General features: G+C 41.1%; 2 protein-coding genes across 4 annotated transcripts; one reads left to right on the forward strand and one right to left on the reverse strand.

The window, feature by feature from the left end:
* Window positions 1-171: 171 nt before the first annotated feature.
* LOC115739768 (receptor-like protein 4) lies at window positions 172-8,383 on the reverse strand. Of its 3 annotated transcripts, none has more exons than XM_030673018.2 (9): window positions 8,173-8,382; window positions 6,227-7,282; window positions 5,094-5,241; window positions 3,144-3,215; window positions 2,744-2,815; window positions 1,444-1,515; window positions 1,275-1,352; window positions 962-1,143; window positions 172-610 (listed from the first exon to the last, which is right to left on the reverse strand). In XM_030673018.2, exons 1-9 carry the CDS (start codon window positions 8,243-8,245, stop codon window positions 489-491), a joined length of 1,875 nt encoding a protein of 624 aa, XP_030528878.1. In that variant the 5' UTR covers window positions 8,246-8,382; the 3' UTR covers window positions 172-488. The 3 variants fall into 3 exon arrangements, with proteins under 3 accessions (XP_030528878.1, XP_030528877.1, XP_030528879.1); XM_030673017.2 differs by having other exon boundaries at window positions 2,744-2,827; XM_030673019.2 differs by lacking the exons at window positions 172-610; window positions 962-1,143; window positions 1,275-1,352; window positions 1,444-1,515 and adding an exon at window positions 1,526-1,868 and having other exon boundaries at window positions 8,173-8,383.
* A 4,499-nt stretch (window positions 8,384-12,882) lies between these two features.
* On the forward strand, window positions 12,883-13,978 carry LOC115739735 (auxin-repressed 12.5 kDa protein). The gene is made up of 3 exons (XM_030672963.2): window positions 12,883-13,055; window positions 13,229-13,460; window positions 13,706-13,978. The coding sequence occupies exons 1-3, from the start codon at window positions 12,947-12,949 to the stop codon at window positions 13,740-13,742; spliced, it is 378 nt and encodes a 125-aa protein (XP_030528823.1). The 5' UTR covers window positions 12,883-12,946; the 3' UTR covers window positions 13,743-13,978.
* The last annotated feature ends 6,440 nt before the right edge of the window (window positions 13,979-20,418 follow it).

Genomic DNA, 20,418 nt, shown 5'->3' on the forward strand with positions numbered 1-20,418 from the left:
ATTACTTCAAGTGCATTTTGCGTCGAGCCGAAGTGCCGGAAAAGAGAGGGAACGCTTATCTTTTTGAACCTTCGGCCGCTGCATCCCTGCCCTGAGCCCTATGACTCGAGGGCCGATACCGGGGATTGCAACTTCGTTCGTATTTACGAATGTTTGTTAGACTTTCAGGGCTCGAAGCTCTGAGTGAACAATTTACAGGAGACAATTGGAGTGATTTACAGACGTTCTTGGGTATAATGTAACCTAGGACGGGAATGAGCATCTATAACAGTTTCCTTGGCTTCTTTTCCCTATAATCTAGAGGAGGCAAAAGGGGTGGAACGAGAATGTTTCGAAACACCAGCTCTTTTCCCTGTTACTCTGCAGTAAAATCACTAGGAGCACAGGCAAATCAACAGACCGGTTACACACTTGGCTCATGTCCCAGGCACTGCGTGTCCGTGCAGTAAGAAGGATGACTTCGACTGTATTAGGAGTCGTGGAACCTGTCATGAGAGCAAGCTAGGCCCATTCTCGGTAGCGGAACGAGCATGACCGTTGTTTTGATGTCTTGCCAGTTGGATGTCGCGCGAAAAATGTGTCCTTGCTTTGGCATAGGGAGCTTCTCTTGCTGCAAAACAAACAAGATTGCAGCAAAGATTACCTAAAGGAATGAGGAAACTTGTTTCATTCTGCCCTAAAACGATTGTCAATTCGATTGTACTCTTCTATATCTAGCATGAACTCATTCAGTCGCTTCTGCCCTCTATAGAATTTGGCCTTTCGATACTGATTCTACTATCACATAAAAAATCCCAGGAAAGCATTGTGGCCACATCATTCATAGTAGAATATTCTCTGAAACTTAATTTTCCATGTCAAATTCTTCTTGAAACACATAGCTTCACAGATTGGTTCTTCATTAAAGCATTATAAGTTCTAGTATGTCACCGAAATTAAATCTATCATTTCATAAGCTTACCAGCGATCTGCTTAGCCCGGAGAATGTTCTGGTGCCTCTTCCACCAACACACTGAACACATGACAAGCAGTAGCAATGCCACACAGGCACTGAAGGCGATGCCAACCTTTGCACCCGCTGAAAGGTGGGGGCCACATGTGGGAAGGCCAGGTATGCCGCAAAGACCAGCATTGTCTGTGAAACTGTAACAATTCGCAGCCAAGGGACTCATTTAGCTTCAAACCAGCAAAGCTCAACCGCATGAAATAAACAGAATTAAGTCAGGCAATTGCTGCTAATAAAGCCTCTTAAGTTGAAAAATCCTGGAGCATACTTGAAGCTTGCTCCATGCAGAAGCCTGCCTCCTAGGGCTGTAGGGACTTTCCCTGATAAGGAATTCCCATTGAGATTCCTGCATCATGCCAATGGGGATTAGACTAGCGTCGCATCACATCGTGCCACTCATTTTTCTTTCGAACTCAAATCAATTTTTTTTTTCTTACAGTTTCTTCAAGGATGTTAACTGTCCAAGAGTTTCAGGAATTGATCCATTCAAGGAATTGTAAGAGAGGTCCCTGCAGTAAATCTTTTCAGAGTTAGGATTTACATTACAAAAATATCAAACCAGGTGCATGCAATTTCAACAAATCCATCGACTCTTTAAGCAATTCATACATTTGAGAGCGTCATTTCAAGTAAAAGAGGAAGAGGCAGAGAGCAATTTTTTAAGAAAGATTCAACAAAATGTGAACTTGTGTCTTTGGAGGTGATTGTCAAGAAAAAGAAAAGCCCATTAATGTCTCCTAATCCTTATCTAATATAGTGTCCTCAAATGCTACAAGTACAAAAAGTCAATTTCCTGCTGGATGCTCCTTCTTGAAAGACATCTCTCTGATATCTCCAATCATTATGGTGAATATCCGGCTCCCTGTCAACATGTCCAAACAGAAAATTTTGTATGTGTTTTTCTCTGTGTCACAAGTGTCATCTTGATATCTTTCATCTCGAAGGAAATGGTCTTAACGAAATAAAAGAGGGGATTGCCCTTTTCCAACTCTTACTGCTCAACCTAAGAGCGGCCGCTAATGCATTCCACTTATTGAACGGGATTCTATGGTCGGCCTGTGACCCTTGGATGCCTTCGGCATCCATGGTGATCTCATAGTACCTACAAGGTGGAGACGATGGGGTTGGTCCATGGATTTTCTTTTCTTTTGCCACATTTCGTTCAAAGGGTTGAAGGAAGATAGTGCATTAAGTCGTTCGCAAGGGGCAAGTTGATCCTCTTCCCCCAGGGATCCCAGACGAGCGAACCCTAAGACAGCTGCTTGATCTAACTACCATCCCTATGAAAAATGGTAAGACAGTGCCTATGAATCCCATCTGCTAGTGGACAACATTAGTAGCTCAAGATGAAGGATAATTTAGTCAGAAGCTGGGCCGGTTTCAGGTTTACTATGCCGCACAGACAAAGTTGAAGAGAGTAAGTGCAGAATGTATAAAATAAAAAAGAAATGAGAAAGATAGACAGAACAGCTCAGAAAACAGGCAGGTTGCCTTTGATTTTGCCAATACAACAGCAATGGAAGGACCAAACTAGTCTGGCAAAGATTTGCTAAAAAGCTTAAATTTGGTCATTGGAGCAGGCACCAACCAAGAGTTCAAAATGCTTCAGGTGATCAGTGACAGAAAAGCTCTTTCAACAGCAAAACATAGTAATACTGGAGCATTACACTTATTATTGTTGATATTAGGCCAGCTAAAAGCATAAAAGAGCTTCAAATTCCATTAGAAATGACTCACAATATCTCCAAGCTAGGTATTGTACCCAAAGAGGATGGAATAGGCCCTTGAATGCTGTTTCCACTCAAGTTTCTGCACATGCGAGTTGGAAATAGTTCATGTCAAAACACAATAAAACATGAAGCTATCGAGATGCTTTACTCTGATGATGTCTGTCTAAATCATCTCTTTTTCGTGCGGAATTATGAAGTATGGCACATGAATAACGTGTTCAAAATGGGGCCATCTCCTAGATTTACATTGTTACTACCTAAGCAATTAGTACGTGTTTAACAGTTGATACCCTCTATAGAACATGGCATCTTAATTATCCAAAGAAAACTATTCAGCCAAAGCTAAGCATCTCCTTTGTAGATACAATGTGAATATTTTGACATGGGAAGAAACTTTAGATACTTACATGCTCTGTAGATGAAGCAATCCAGATACATTAGGCGACAAGAAACCCCTCAAACCCTGGTTGTCCAGCCCACTGATCAAACATAGATACAAGTGAAAAGCTCAGTCATTTTATTACCTAGCTAAACCTTCCAAAGTTCTTATGATGGAATTCATCGTCTAGAACAAGAGAAACGAGTAAAGATTACTTTCAAAGTTAATGTTTCAGCAAAATAAATATCTAGATAAAGAAAACTGTCTCTTGGAAAGTTTAATATAACTGAAATAACAAGAGCAAGGACTAACAAAATAGAATGAAGGATCCCAGACAGCAGTTACCCTGCCAAAGATTGCAACAAATGACGATCACCTTTTGTATTCTGTACAGCATAATTAAACTTTACACCATGCATTTTGAAAATTAGTCACCATCCTGAGAGTAACGTAGTTACTGTCTATTTTAGTTGAATCGTAAAATCACACTTCTAAAAGGTGCAATGCTCTTAAAGCGAGCAGAGGGAGGAAACAAGTAATAGCAATCTGGTCGACAAAACCTCATTTTGAGGCAATTGGTTCCAATGTGTTGGTTATAACGACAGCTTCGAGATGCGCTCCAATTCACATAGAATGTCTATAAATTTTGCAATGATGTCCAAAGCTCCATAATTTGGATGATACGAACTATCAGTTAAACATAAGACAAGATGCAAAATATGAATTCTAAAAGCAAACAAGGTGAAAGTGTAACTGTGTCCATGCCATGTGACGTGGATTGTTAACCATAAGAACTATCTGACATGAATTATTCCAAGTTCCTAGGAAGCGTGCCTGGAAATTCATGATTCATCGCTTTGCACATTCTAACTCAGAAGGCTTTAGCTTTACTTCTACAAGACTGGTGCCATTAAGCCAATATTGACAATCTGATGGGATATGCTAAGCGACAGGTTTCAATTATGGTTGCAAATCACCTCATTCGGACAAGGAAGAACAATAGTTGCATGAAGAGCAACTCGAAAAGCATACGGTTGGGCCGGTGATAAAAATAATTGGAATTGCTGGCTCAAGGTTCAACGAGGGAAAAAAATCTATGTTCCCTGCTTCGTATGCACAAGTTTTGCAACATTTAATAGGAAAGTTCAGAGTCAAAACTTCAACACAGCCAGGGATCTAGGATTGTAGTTTATGACATTGGGTTGGACAATGCTGAAAGAAGCTAGTTGCCAAATAATGGGAAGATTGGCAATGAGATTGAATAATTGGAGAAAGGGAGTTGAATCATTTCTCGTGCTACCATGATCTACCTCATTAAGACAGCAAGATAATACGATTCAGTAATTCATTCTGATTTCATACTCTGACCAAAATAGTAAGTGAATGCTCTCACAAGAGGCATTTTGACTGCCAGATTAAATTTTGATGAGAAAGTTAGGTAAATAGAGATAAAGGCCTAAGAGACAAGCAACAATAGGACACAGTTGACTGGGTCTAGGACAATGAGATGAAAGGAAAGTTAGCACAATTCGTGGATGGAACATATATTGTTGGTCTGAAGAAGCAAGCAGCAAACTGGATGCAGCTGAACGGGTCGAGGCTGCTGAGATAGAAGCATGACATGAGAAATCAGATGGATAAAATTTGGACTTGTTTATAGTGGAACTAGCTAAAGATGTGCTTGCACTACTCTCTTAGGCAGTAATTCATATATGTCAACAGATATGAACCATGCAATTGCATCCGGATTATCCTTTTACAGTTTGGTTATCAGCAACAAGCTAGCAAACAAAGTTCTTAGGACAGCATACTAGTTACTTTTGGATCCCTCAAGCACTTCCATTTACCCCGAAAAGCATTGACATCAAGGCAAAGTCCCATTGGCAACAAAACCAAACGATAGCAAGTTTATGAAAGATCATGCTAGCATGTCAAAAATGAGATAAAGAAGACACAGGACAAAAGTACGATGCATTACAGTCCATCAATGACCCAGTTGTTGCGCGTACTGTTAAATCGACAATCAATGCCACTCCATGGATGTTGCTGGGGAACGCATGGATCACCATTCCACCCAAATCGAAGAGGAAGCACCAATCCATCCTTCAGTGTCTGCAGAGCCCTAACTAGAAAATTAGAAGGCAAAAGTTAAAAAAGGCTAAAAGTTTCCCTTCCATATCTCTTTTTAAAATCTTCTGTCACTCAGTTAAAGAGGAGACAAGCAGGGAACACTTCCAAAGATGTATTACAGGCAAGTTGTTCAAAAGTTCCTGTTAGTGATTTCGGTTTGCAAATTAAATAGCCATTATTCTAGAGGAAAGACAGGGTACATTTACTCTGGGACACCTAAGCCAAATACTTGGTTACCCAAAGTGAGAACAACGATAGATGAACAGAAAAACAGCATGTTGCAGAACTTATGACAACTATGGTCCATCACTAAACCATATCAGGAAAATCAAAAGTAACACCATTCAGCAATAGCCACTCCACCAAACTTTCATGAAATTATGTTTGTAGCACAAGCATCCTGCTAGTATTCTAAAGCAAAATAGATGCTTCATATGCAGATATTTGCAACTTTTGATAAGGCGAGAGACCCATGCAAGTGCACTACATGTCTGATTCAAAAGAAATATCTTAAAAGAAGCACATCACAGCAAGCACACAAGCAGAGTGTATGGTGTAAGGAAGCATTTTCAGCAAATAAAGCAGCGAATCACTGACAGAAATTATCTTGTAAAGTTTAAGGAGTTATGGAAGTCACCAAACTCAATCATTAAGTCAGTAAAGTATCACTTAAATGCTGAGATAGCCTTATCTTTCATCTCGTCTAGAATATGTTAAACCAGAAATTAATCGAGCAGGCTGTTACCATGGCAAATCAAACACAAAAGCATGAAAAATCTAGCACACAATCAACCTCGTATTAATACAGTTGCACTATTAGGCAATCTCAAGGAACTTGCACCATGCCTCCAATCAAAACATGATGCCATAGCCGTGAGGGTTGAACTAGTTGACAATAAGCACACAGGATTACCAGTGCAGCAAAAGCTTATAGTCATCAAAAGCTTATAGTCATCTTAACACAGAAAGGTTGTATTATACCTTCATCCACTGAAGTCTTTGACTCAGCTATGACGATTTCAAAGACTTCGATGGCATTAATTAGCGCAATGTTGCCTTCTTTTGGTTGCAATGTGATTGTCAACGTCCTCCCACTGACAGCAACAGTAGTATTCAACACTAGAGCGGCATAACGATCCCCACTCATCTTTATTATGTCCACACCTTGAAAAAGGGTATCTCCATTGATCAGAACATCAAAAACTCTTTGTCCTGCTCCCGTAACTGAAGTGTCTATTTCAGCAAAGTGTAGCCAGACTGAGTAGTTTCTGTTAGGATCCACATCCATCGTATAATCTAAATCTGGCTGCTGATCAGTGCCAATAATTGCTGTCTGATAGAGACCTTCTGGATAATAATTTGGAGAAAGCGAAGCCTGTGTAATGCTTTCTTCTGTAGATTTCTCCTGGTCAGAGCCTGAGCGGAATGTTGTAACTGAATCCCAAAACCTGTCCCCACCCCACTGATCCCCACTATAATCTGTACCGAATTTTGCCTTCCCGTTGCCACAGCTCAGTCTTTTGACTGTTCTAAGAATAGTCCCTCGACCCCAGTCAGGTCCAAAATAATATGCCCTATCATCAACTTGAAGAATTTCAATCGAAACAATCGCAGGATCCCCATGGCCAGTGCTATGGAAGCAAAGAGAAGCAGTGTTATCAAAGAGGAATACACTGGCTTCAGCAAATACTTGGTCATCATGATTGGTCCACCCGGATGATAGAGAACCAATCTGAGTGCCTTCGACAGAAATGTCAAAGAGGGGTTCGTTGTCAAAACTAGGCTGTGCAACTAATCCAAAGAAGGTCCTCACTAAATAGTGGCCGATTGGAACGCCATTAATGTTGTAGCAATTTTCAGGTCCTTCGGATAAAGGGAAGTAACGGAGCGTTTTAAGTGGTGGAGTTATAAAACTTGGACTTGTTGCATTAGCCGGTATACCTCCTGTATATGCAAAGTCCTTATACCACAGAGTATTGGTTGGTGGCGTGTGTACATCCTCAGGAGCTCCACAGCTAATGCGCATCGCGAATGGTGCTGCCATATGAGAAACAGGACAGCAATTCTTAAAAAAGCAGAAAATAGGCCCATATCTTAGCTACTCAGCTCCAAACATCTCCGTTAGAAGCAGTTGCTTCTAACCATGGAGGAAAGCACAATCACATATAAGCTTTTGTGCAGTAATTCTCATTCCAGAGATTAATGAAGTTCGACCCGATGCCAGGTACTTCTGTCCGCTTGGCCAGGGAAAGTTGTTATTTTCATTTCGGATGTTACTTTGAGGTACTTTAAGCAAAACATAAAGAAGAACAAGAAAAGAAAAAAAGGGAAAATCCCACGATTTAATCTGAGACCCTAAATTGACTAGGGAAAAACAAGGAAAAAAACTGTGAAGGAATAAGGAGAAAAACAGAGAGTTCAACATATGCACACTCCCACCCAAGCAGTAAATTGAAAATCAATCCAATGCTTTCTATCAAGAAGCTAAGGAAGACATCTTCTCTCTAAAAAAAAAAAAAAACCACCAACTACGTGCAAACTCACTTCAAATTTCTCCACGCATCTAGTAAGTCGTGAAGACTTGTATGATCGGCAGCCCTCTCATTCAAGACAATGAATCGGATGCAACAGTGCACTCGCCAACGCTAGTTCAGTTCGCCGGGTACAGTTCGATTGACCACTCGATGCAATCGGAGCTAAACACACGCCAGTACCCTCAACACAACGCAAATCAGCTCAAGGAGCCAAAACAACAAGCCAGCGACCACCGATCCTGGCGGAACCAAGCTCTCGGTCATCGGAAATTCATTCAAGCGGAGCCGAAAAGCCTCTCATCTCCGGCAGCTAGAGCGGAAAACCAACAAGCAGCTGGCGGGATTGAAACATCGAAGTCCAGAGTCGTAAAAAGGAGGAAGGGAGGGACTCACCAGGGCGAGCAAGCGAGGCCGGCAAAGCGAAGAGGAGAGCGAGAAGCCATAGCAGGAGCAGATGCCCGAGCATTGCAATGTCCGAGCTTCGATTCGCACAGTCTCTCTCTCTCTCTCTTCCCGAGATCAAACCTGCATTCTCAAGCTCATTCCCAGAGAGAGGGAGGGAGGGAGTGCTCGGGACGTGAATGCAAGCGAAAGGAGTTTGTTAAGCGACGGTGAGTATTATAAAGCCTTGGTTTGACTTTGCGAGGGAGGAGGGAGGAAGGAGGAGGAGAGAGAAATGTCAGCGTACATGTGAGGCTCATGAATGCCCCGGTGCACCCTCCAGATCTAACGGCGCACCTGCCTCATTTACCCCGTCGAGGCTGACTCAGCACCGGAACCATCTTTGATCTTTCGCCCCACTTTTCTGCATTAAAACGCCGAGTCCCACGTCGTGTCTTCTTCCGGATATAGTTAAAGAAAACGCCGTCGTTTTCCATACTCGATGAATATTGTAGCTGATTAGAAATGGCCGATCTTACATATATGAAATAAAGCGTGACGGTGATATAAATTTTATGCTTTTTTTTTGTTTCCCAGTTTATTAATTTTCTAATTGACGGGGGAGTAGTAAAAGGTCCTTCCCGTGTTCTCGGTGGGGTTGACTTTGAACGTTTGACCTTTTGCAGTGGCCGGAATTGTTGCGCGATTGCCGGAGAGAGAGGGAGCTTGGTTTCTCACTGACTGTTGTAAGCAACCCTCACGAAAAGTTGGGACCCCTCGAGCAAGACGTGCAACTCGGATCTAAGAATGACTATCCACCGTGTGATCGTTCCATGTATGCGTGTAAAATGAACGAATTAAAAATATATTTATCTACGAAAATGTAATCGATAATGAAACTTTTTTCATTGACTAATTACTTTTTGACGATACAAGAAATCATTTATAGAAAAACATTTTTTGGACCAACTACTTTTTACAAAATAAACGAAGCCTTGATTGCGCAATTCAAACGAACAATCGAAGATGCGGGATCTACGTGAGCCATGCCTAATCCAATGGTCCATGCGAGTTGGGCTCGAATGTACCGAGTGCACAAGCAACACATTCTCGTTGGCGAGAGCCGAGAGTTAGAAAAAGTTGCAATGCATCACCTTCGGAGTTAAAAAAAAAAAAAACAAACCAAACCTCCTAACTCATGGAAAAGAATTCCGTGCTTTTGGTGTACATTGTTAGTATTAATATAAGAGTAAGGTCTAAACTAACAAGGGTTAGTTTGGTCCACGGTCATCTTCCAATGGACCCAACCCTTGGCTTGGAAGCAATGGAGGCAACTTTAAGTGGCAGGTGATGGCTAGGCTATGACATTGCACCTCTAGACAGGCATGCCATCTTGGGATTCCATCTTCTACTTGACCCTAATCTCCCGAATATTACAAGAAAAATTGTTCGTTACGGATTCTTTTAGTCGAGATGTCTAGAGCTCGTGTTTTTTTTTTTTTTCATTGGGTCGAGAAAGTGCATAAAAAATCGGCCGATCAAAATGCGACATGTGTAACCGGAACATTAGGGTTCAAGTTTGATTTAGCCCAAAACTAGAGAGAGAGATTCCTCGTATGCAATGGGTTCGCTTTTATGCTAGTTCACCTTTCGTTGCTTGTATTTTTTTCTTTTCCTTCCTAATTAATTAAGTTTAGCGCCGCGTGATTTCTAGAACTAAGTATTTGGGTCAGGTGACAATTTGAGGAGGAGGTGTTTGCTCTGGATTCGCTTCGTTAATCAAGTTTCGATAGGGCGGGGAGGTTGCGGGGAGTCGAATTTAAGTGAGTTTGGCTCGAGATTTATCTGAGTTTTTGAGCTTTCGCAGCCGGACACTTGACCGATGAAGCTCTCTCGATAGAATGTCTAGACAAGCTTGTCGATTATAAAGGCCATAAGGATATATACAGTCCACGAAACCAACAGATCGATGGAATGTCCGAAGAGCTTAAGCGGAGATCATGGCACATATGTCTAAACACACTTTTAAGACCCGGACACACGATATGAGCAGGAGGCCCGAGAGATCACGAGCCTTGTGTTTTGGACTAAACTCTGCTTAAATTTGAAGTTTGAGTTTGAATTAGATTAGGTTTCTTAATTCCAGTACCTTGTCTTAGAATTATAAAAAGTGTTTTTTTTTCTAGCGGTGTCTTGCAGTCGTTTTACTTTCTCTTCGCACTTCGTTGATTACCATTGAGGAGTTTGCGTTCAAGTTCAGTCATCGAGCAACCAAGGCATCCGAGAACGTAACCCATATGCATCGTTCGTTTCCAATTGTTTTGTCCGTGCGTTGTCTCGATAATTCGAATTCTACTAAGTCTTTGAGTCTTCGAGGCATATTAGAGTACACTCGCTTTTAATCCGAAATCAAATCTAGTGCTTTAATTGACCATTGCTCGTTCTCCATTGGGAGGGAAAATTACCAAAAAAAAAAAAAATTCTAAACCTATTATAATTGTACAAATTTAGTCCTAAACTCTTCATTTTTTTGCTGATTCAGTCATAAACCTTTTGCAATTGTGTCAGATCAGTCCATCCGGCCAATTTTGACCGGGCGACGTAGACTTGGATGCCGGTCGGCTCCGGCCGTCTAGCGGCATAATCTTTTAATATTTTTTATATCTTCTTGCTCTTTCCTCTTCTTCTTCTTCTTCCTCGGGCTAGTGACAGCCCGGATTTAGAGAGGTCGAGCCTCGTCAGCCGTGCCTCCGGCTAACAAGAAGGAGAAGAGGGAAGAAAAAAAAATGAAAATGAAAAAAATGAAAAGGGAAATAAAAAAATTCAAAAATTTTATTGAAATATTATTTTACCGAACGGCTAGCATCAACCAGCGTCCACGTCGGCGTGAGCCGAATGGATTGAATTGACACAATTATAAAAGATTTAGCACTAAATTAGCAAAAAAAAAAAATTAGAATTGAATTAGCATAATTACAATAGATTGAAAACTTTATTGGTAATTTTCCTCCATTAGGATTTAAATCATCGAAACCATAGATGTTCTTGCGACGATAACTTGACAAAAATACACAGTAACAAACACTGTATGGACTAAGCTTTTAACATTTTTCTGATCAAATGCCACACCTACTTTCAAAACCTGCAATTTTCTGTAATAAAACGAGGGATTTTTAGATATTTCAGGAGCATGAAGATCGCTTCCATTCAATTCAATAATTGGCTGAAAGGTGAATTTACCATCAGGGAAAAAAGTCGAGGAAATAAATAGCTCCGATGCAAAAGGGTGTCGTCTATGTTCTGAGAACACAAATGATTTCTTTATATTAAACCTAGATCTTTTCTAGGAGGTAATGTACTAAAACTAAGTCTCGACAAAGACAACCACAGTCGATATGAAAATACGGCACCGAATTAAGTTCCATTGTCCCCATCATAGGTTCAATCGAAATCGGCATCGAATCGATGGGGACCACGTGTCGCCCTCCAGTTGGGGAAGGGAAAGAAAACTAGACACACTACTTTAGTATGGTTACTAATGCATGCATTTCGGACATTATTTAGTACCTATTTATAAAGTTGAGGACATCAAGAATCCAAAGTTGGTGCCCACAACATATTTATCCGAAAATTCCGAACTGATACTTCGCAACACATTTCTTTCGGACCAATACACATCGATTCCCCACATGTGATATCTTGACTCTCCCCTTCATATCTGTTGTGCAACTATTTATTAAGTTTGTTGGCATGTACATTTTTTTACGGGATATCAAATAGAATGTTAACAGACGATAAATCTGGGCCGAGTTTCAATTTGAAATTCTTCCGTGGAACGATTCATGTCGTATCGATTTGGAGGTGCTTTTTGATACGGAAATTAAATTGAGATAAATATGTTGCGAGAATATCGATTTGGAGTTTTTGACGGTATTAATCGTGTAGGTTAATCAAGTGCTCGTTGGGCACGTAACCGTTTGTAATTAATTAGTAAATTTCCTATCAAGAAATAAGGAATTTAATAAAGATTATTAATAAAATACTTTCGAATGCTCACAATTTCACCCATAGGAATAGGACAAAGTGGCCATGATGAATCGAACACTTGTCTTGTCGCAAACCCACTCTCACCAGTGCGATATTATTTCGCGGGCCCCAGCTTTTACCGAGTCCTCATCCTTATCCGTCCTCGCTGTCTATTCCCACTCCCCGTTTTGCTATTTCCACGACTCGCCAAAGTGATGCATTGTTTGCTCGAATATTGGCGATTGATTACGTGACCATATAAATATAAGGACAAAAGTCATAAAAAGAAACCCCCTTGTTTTTTTTGTAACATAACAAATTTCAAATTTACACACATTCGACATATTTACTCCTATCAAAGTTTTAATAATGAGAGCCGTTAAAAATCTACCTATATCGATGGCAAAAATCAAATGCTATTTGCTAAAAAAATCTCTTGACAAAATGTCAAAAGGCGGTAAATTTGTCATATAAATATAAGTTGGAGATTTTTTTACATTACAAGAAAAAATTTAGGATAAATGAGTTAAGATTAGCATATTTTGATATTTTTTCTTTTAGCTTTTTCACAAATCTAATGTAGGAGCTAAAATTGCATTTTACTATTTGCAGAACGAGTTTTACTACGTACAGTGAATGAAACGTGTCCGTCGATCCGTCTCCTCGGCGAGATTTTTAAGGTCTTCCCACTATAAAACGACCCCGATAAAGCCACTTTAAAGCTACCCAGTTCGAGATCGAGCAAGAGAGAAGGAGAGAGATGGTTCTTCTAGAGAAGCTGTGGGACGATGTGGTCGCCGGACCTCAGCCGGAGCGCGGCCTAGGCCGGCTGCGCAAGCTCGCCACCAGCAAGCCTCTCCGCGTCGCAGGTTAAGTGATCTCTCTCGCGTGATCTTCTTAACGATTAACGGGATGAACACACGAAACTCTTAGGTCACGGGCTGCTGTCGTGAGATTGAAGTAATATTTTTTGTTGTTGGACGGGATTGATGTAGTGATGTCTTGTGATGATGATGATGATGGTGATGATCGTGTGTTGCAGATGTTGGGGAAGGTGGCGAGAGCAGCGGTGGAGGGAAGTATCAGAGGTCCGTGTCGATGCCGACGACCCCGAGGACGCCGGCGACGCCCTCCACGCCGACGAGCCCCGCGTCGGCCCGCAAGGAGAACGTGTGGCGGAGCGTGTTCCACCCCGGGAGCAACCTCGCCACCAAGAGGATCGGCGGCGAGTACTTCGACAAGCCTCGGCCGAACACCCCCACCGTCTATGACTGGTAACGATTTAAGCGTAGCCCATAGTTATTAGCTACGAATTTACGTGTTTCATAAGCACTGATTTTGTGTGTGTGTACATGTATATATATATTCATTACTTAAAATGGATTTTTATCTACCAAGAGTAGAGAAAAATCAGGGGAATTTCGACTAAATGATCAAAGCTGTCGATTAGCGGGGTTGATCGATCGAATTCGTGTGTAGATCGACTCATTTTATTTGGAATTATGATGTACCATCGCAGGCTATACAGTGGTGAGACTAGGAGCCAGCATCGCTGAGGCGAGGGAGCAGGCGAGATCGGGCTCAAGGCTGGGGCGGCTAGCCAGGCCGCCGGCCATGTACATATATGCAGTGTTCCTACTTTGCTCTGTTTTTTCAGCAGAGTATAAAAGCTTTCCTAGTATTTTGTATGGGCTTGATGAGCGAGACAAGAGAGAGTGCTAAGAGAGACTAGTGTTGCCGTGAAGGTATCACGGCTTGTGAGAAGTAATGACGCAATGTGTTGAATATATATACATGAGTAGTACTACTTTTAATATTGAGTCGAGGATGTGGATTTACTTTTCATTCGGCTAGCGGAGATGAGCTTAAGCTGCCGAGCGAACCGTCGGCCCTTTGCTTGAGCTCGATAGGAGATTTGCCGCTAAGCCCTGCCGGCTTATGGTCGGCGACGGCGGCTGAGCTCTCGTGACGAAAGAACTTGACCGCAGCACGTATCAGTTGGAGACGGGGAATTGAGTGCAAAAGGTGAGCTTTGATGAAGAATCAAATCGCAAACACTGAAATCAACTGCGCAACTGTGGTGATTCGATCCAAATTCTACGGGCTCGCACCCATGGCCGACGGTGACCAAACTCGAAAGATGGGGCCAGCCATCCATGGGCGAGTTAGGCAAAGCCCGGCTAAGTAGGCCCATCCAAACCGTGGGCTTTCGAAGCCCATTTCTCTTTTAGCTTTGATGCATTGGAACCCATTTCACCCTGAAGCGTGGTCTCGACCGCTGCCGCTGCTGGGGAAAGAGAACTGCAGAACGTAGATCGCCTTGCCGCCTTGTGATGCGGGTTTGCCTCGATATCTCTTGTCGAGCGCCAAGGTAGTTGGTGGTGGCCGGACCGCAGAGGCTATTGTCAGGGCCAACATAAAGACTATATAGCAGATTTTTCTGAGAATGTGCCTTTCAGGGAAATTCTGCGACAGATTTTGCTGGGCACTTCACGAAACAATTGAAGTCGATAGAAGAAAGGAAAACAAATTGGTAGTTGAAGGGGACACTAAACATTATTTGTTTAACAAATGAACTCAGTTATTTTTAAAACTCCTCCCCCCAAATCACATTATCATCGCTCGAGTTCGCCGTAAATCGGAGAGATTTGAGGAGCCATCTCTCTATTAAATAGACTATCTTTACCTCGAAATTTGAACGACGTTTTTTTCATGTATGCTATTCATGATATCAGACTCGGTGTTATTAGTTTTCCATATTTGCGTCCATCCTCATCAGTTAAATTTCAATATCAACTCCTAATCCGCTTGCACGTGAGAGAGGATGTTGACATATCATCTAACATCGCTTGATATGAGTTTTATATGCCTTTTATATTAATGTGATTTCTCTCCATATATTAGATTGAATTTTTGGGTTGGTCTTTTTGGGCTCTATTTGTTTCACAGAAAATAACTTCTAGGAAAATGTTTTTCGAACTTTTTAGCTTTTGGTTCACAAAAAATAAGCTAGTCAAGGAAAATATTTTCCATCCATAGAAAAAAATCCTTCAAAATTGAGAAAATATTTTCCTCTTTTTGAGAAGAAGAAAACATTTTTTTTTCATCTTTCTTTCCTCCTCTCTCACATTTCCTTTCTTATGTTTTCCTCTTTTTAAGAAGAGAAAAATATTTTCCTCGTCTTTCCTTATTCCTCTCTTTCACATCCCCTTTCTTTTTAATTATTTTTTAGTTTTTTCATTTTTTTAAAATTTTGTTGTTTTTATTTTCTAATTTTCTAATTTTTCTCTTGTTCTACCTTTTTTTTTAAAAAAAATATTTTTTTATTCCCTTCTTCTTCGGTTGGTCTCCGACCGGCCACAGGTGAGGCATTGTTAGCTTGTGGCAAGGCTCGATCTTGCCTGCGGCCGGTCACCGGCCGTCTCTGGCCGTCGCCGACGGCTGCAGAAAACAAGAAGAGAAAAAAATTTAAAAAAAAATTAAAAATTCAACTTTTAGAAAAGGAAAGATGAAATAAGAAAAATTATTAAAAATGAGTCCACACAGGAAAATCAAATCGTATTTTCCATACCAAATGGCGAAAAAAAATTTTGTTGCATTTTCGGATCTTAGCCAAGTGCCGGAAAATATCGTTATATTCCTGAAAAATGATTTGCTAGAAAAATATTTTAAAAAAATGCCACATTTTTCGCGAAATAAATTATTTTGCTGAACGTGCTTCATTTGTTGCTGTTCATATTCTTCTCTTTGCAAAAAATAAAAATAAAAAATCCTCTCTTTGACTCTAGGGCTATTGAGCCTCGCCTGCATGGTATTGGTCCTCTCTTAATCAAGCATACTTTATATATTATAATTATGATTATGTCACCCGAACCATATTCCTTCAACTTTATTCCACTGATTTTGCCGTTGACATGGCTAGGAAAATCAAAGCCGGCATTGCCGCGTTTATTAATGCATTAAAGCAAAAAAAAAAAAAAATTCCTTATGAACGCGCTTCGAAAAGTTTGATAACATTTTATCAGAAACGCAAGGAATGTGTAAGTCTATTCGTCGAAAAGTTACTGACAAAAACCTTTCGGAATGCGGATCGACGTGAAAATGGACAGAGGATGTGAAGGGTCCCTTATTGACTATTGGACAGGAAACGCGAATTGATGAGAAAATGTAAAAGTCCAAGATTGAAGGCAATCGCGGTCAGTAATGTAAGAGAGCATTGAAATGTGAAAACAATAGGAAGATAAAATCGAGCAATTGGTCTTCATTAATCGATTAGCAGTGCCTTGCTACATACTACGACTATTTATACTACCATCACGACAGTTGACAACTGGTGCAACGAAAGCCAACATATTCTTCATGATTCTTAGAATTCAGCAACATGTTCATAGTTAGTGGCCTTCGTTTTTTAACCTTCATAGTTACTTAGTTAGTGGCCTTCGTGATCTACGGCTTCACCACGACACAAGCATGTCGGTCTTACTTCTTCATAGCCATATCAATCTACCCGAGCGAATCTGCGTCCGAAATTATCGGACGAATTACTTCGTTAGTTACCCGGCTTTCAGCTTGTCATGATTCGTGTTAATCGCGGTCCTCTTGTTGATTAAGCCCAGCTTCACTCATCCACACTCTTGTCTCGTGACTCAATAATTTTCCTTTACTTTTCCCGTCAACAATTACCTAGTAGTCTTGTCGACCGTCAATATTTACCGACTAAGAGCTCCCAACGCTGGGGGCGAATTCTACTTCCGCCATGTTTTGCTCGATCTCTCTTAGCCCCAGTCATCGACCGGGAACTCGGGCAATTTTTTTTTTTTTTTTAATTTCAACAGAGTTGGAACCCGATTCTCGTGGCGGAAGACCCAACAAGGACGCCATGATAAGAGCTGTCGTCATAGGGTTGTATTAGAAGGCTCACCAAAATCATCTTCGTTCTTGGGGAAGAGCCAAGTAGAGAGACGACAAGTCGTCCAATGTGGGAATTGTTGTAGCAGTTGAGGAGTGCGTGGTCGTGTAATAATGACACCGACGTGGGTTTGATGGGCGCGTGTTGACGCCTTGTTCTGCTTCTTCACTACGATTATTCTCCTCCCTACGTACGCAAAGAAGAGCACCCGAATTGTGAAGAATTCGAAGCGATAACGACCAAGGCAAGTATGCGCGAGGTGTCTCTTTCTCGTTTGCTTGTGTTCGTGTCGTCAACCCCGTCCCTCTCACGCAAAACCCTAGAATAAGATTTTAGGGGAAGGAAATGAGTAGAGCTTGAATTGTTTTTTAATGTTTCACGGTAATGATCGAGGCTAACATGATAGGACAACATTCGAGCTTCTAGATCACATGGCGATGATGGGGCTAAAAATTACTTTCTAGGGTTTCGTGTGGTCGAGACTCAAACCGCGTTTAGGGAGAGAGCTAGGGCGTTTTCTCCGTGGGGGGATTCGGAGTGCAACATAAGTCGAGAGTTGGCGGTCGAGCTGGATTGAGCTCGAGGAGTTTGTTGGTCAAACGCGACACGGTGCCAAAATTGAAGAACGACTCGATTCCAAACTCAAACTCGAATGAGCTCAAGCTCGTACTAGAGCTCGCGACCTAGTACGATCTCGTATTTGTTTGAGCTAGAGCTTAAACTCGGCATAGTTACTGAAGAGTAAAACCTCGATGTAATAGTGGACCTCAAGCTCAAACTTAGCATAGTTATGACTCATTTGAAAAAAAAAAGTTTAGAATTGAATTGGCACAATTGTAATAGATTTAAGACTTTTTTATTAACTTTCCCCTCGGGTATAGCTCGATAGTATTCCAAATTAGTAGTGGCCACAGTGGCAAAGGTTACCTTATAAGCAGCCGTCAATATTAATCTATTACGAGACATGCATTAATTCATCATAAGCTTCTATATATAAAATTGGCTTTTCAAGTTTTGATATGAACGAACAGCTAATCTCATAGGATGAGACCTACCAAATGTCAAATGATGTGCTCATATTAACTGAACTTAAAAAACTAATAAGCACTAAAGCAAAAATCACCTGGTCCATATCGAATCAGCCGATTTATAGATTATCATGCCCTTTTACCTAAAATTACAAGAATGTCATTGTTTACTAAAAGCGAGCACTAGAACCAGATCCAATAAACCAATTATGGGCGATTCCTGATTCCTAAACTTTTGAAATTGGTGAAAATTGATCTGGTTATCGGTTCCAAGTGTGGATCAAATCACCCAATCCAGACTGATAATGTTTTCTTTAAAATGCTTATTATTCCAAAATCCTAATTATCTATTCTTTTCTCTCAGTCTCAGTCACGCTCATGCCTCTCACTTCTCTCAATTTCAGACTCTCGATCACGCTCACCCCTCCCTCGTCGCTCGACGCCTCTTGTGCGCGCCTCCCTAGCGACTCAACGCCTTTGACTTCTCTCAGTTTCAATCACGCTCACACCTTTCACTTCCCTCTCGCTCGCGGCTCAACGCCTCCCTCTATCCCCTCTCACTCGATGCCATCTCAAGTCTCACCTTCTGCAAGTTGCTCTTGCCTCTTAGTTTGCCTCTCTCAGCTCGCAGACTCTCTCACTACTCGCCTCCCTCTCTCATGCTCTCTGCTCAGTCGTTGTTGTCGCTCTTTCGTTTCGCCTCTCACCAGACTCACCCTCCATCGCTCTCTCTCCTGTAAGTAACTTTATACATTATGATCTCCCAACACTTTCATTTACTATTCATTTTACACTGAATTTTACAGTATGCAACACTTGTAGTGATGCGAGGAATAGGAAAAAAAAAAAATGATATCACCATCGGTTTCTAGACTTAACGGGAATCAGACCGAATTGGTGCCAAAATCAACCGAGCCAGTTACTAGTTCCATATACCAAGAACCTGACCATTCTAGTGCGGTTTATAATTTCAAGGTGTCCCAATTTTAAAGTGATGATCGATTGATTTTGGAACATATCACTCTTATTGTCCAGAGAGTACCAACAACTTTCATCTTAGGCAGATACAAGTATAGTAAAAAGTGCTGCCACCACCTTAGAAAAAAAATGATTTCACATCCTTGAGGCTCTCTCAAGTGAGTGACGTGAGCGAACGTAGTGTTGGCTCATTGTATGAATCATGAAGGATTAAACTGATTGATGAGGCACGTGGGAGTGGGAAGGTGAGTGAGAGGTTTATGCAGACAGATCCAAAATCATGCAAACCACATTCTAAAAATCATGATGCAAAAGAAACCCCATTTGAAAGTGCCAATTCATATCATCACACCATCCTCCCTTGCAAACGAGGAGTGAAGAAACAGCCATTCAAGACAGTGACATGGGCATGCCCTTTCGCAATGATCGAAACCGCAAAAAGCAGCCAATCCCAGATTCAATTTGGTCCCGGAAAATTCAACTGCTTGACCGAATGATGGCCATTGATGAGTCCAACACACAGCCCCATGGACAAACGGGATTGATTGATTGATGGATGGGGGGTGGGGCCTCCCATTAAGTTTCCTCAAAAGAAGAGTTGGATGGAGGGAGGTCCCACTTTCCCTATCATGCGGTGCTAAAGCCAGACACTGGATTGTTCCAACACTTGACAAGGAAAAAAGCCTTTGAGTTAGCCGGATTCAAAGATTGGAAAGGATAAGAAAAAGAAGAGGAAGATGGTTCTTTTCTCTACAAGATACTTACTATTCCAAGGAGTGTTGGAACAAGAGGGGGCTCCCCAATTGGAGGAACCGAATGATTGTTTTTTGGACTGCATGGAAGGAGCCCATTTGCTGATATGTTGTAACTTAGTAAACCGTTGTTGCTGAGGTACTTTCTTATCCACATATTTCATCATATCTTTGATTTTCAACATATTGGAGAAGTTAATTGAAGAGGAACAAAGCTGTCCAAAAATTAAAAAAAAAATGAAGAGGAACAAAGAAGAAGCTAGTTATGGTCTTGAGCATAGTAATTCTCCCTGAGTGAAGATAAATTCTCTTGTCGTATTAAAAGTATACGAAATTAATTACTTATATAAAAAGATCATAAAACATTTTGTTTGACTGCTGCAAAGATAAATTTAACTTCTTACGTTCTCATTTGGAAGTTCTTCAAACACTCTATATTTTAAGCTATTATGAATTCTTAGAAGTAGAAGATGTTGTTTCACCACAATAGCTACTAGAGAATTATTATTATTTTTTATTGAAGCAACAATGCCATGGCTAGCCTTCCATTGAAAAAGAGAAGGGT

This window comes from Rhodamnia argentea, chromosome 9 (assembly GCF_020921035.1).
Source record: "Rhodamnia argentea isolate NSW1041297 chromosome 9, ASM2092103v1, whole genome shotgun sequence".
In the NCBI taxonomy this organism is placed as follows: Eukaryota; Viridiplantae; Streptophyta; class Magnoliopsida; order Myrtales; family Myrtaceae; genus Rhodamnia; species Rhodamnia argentea.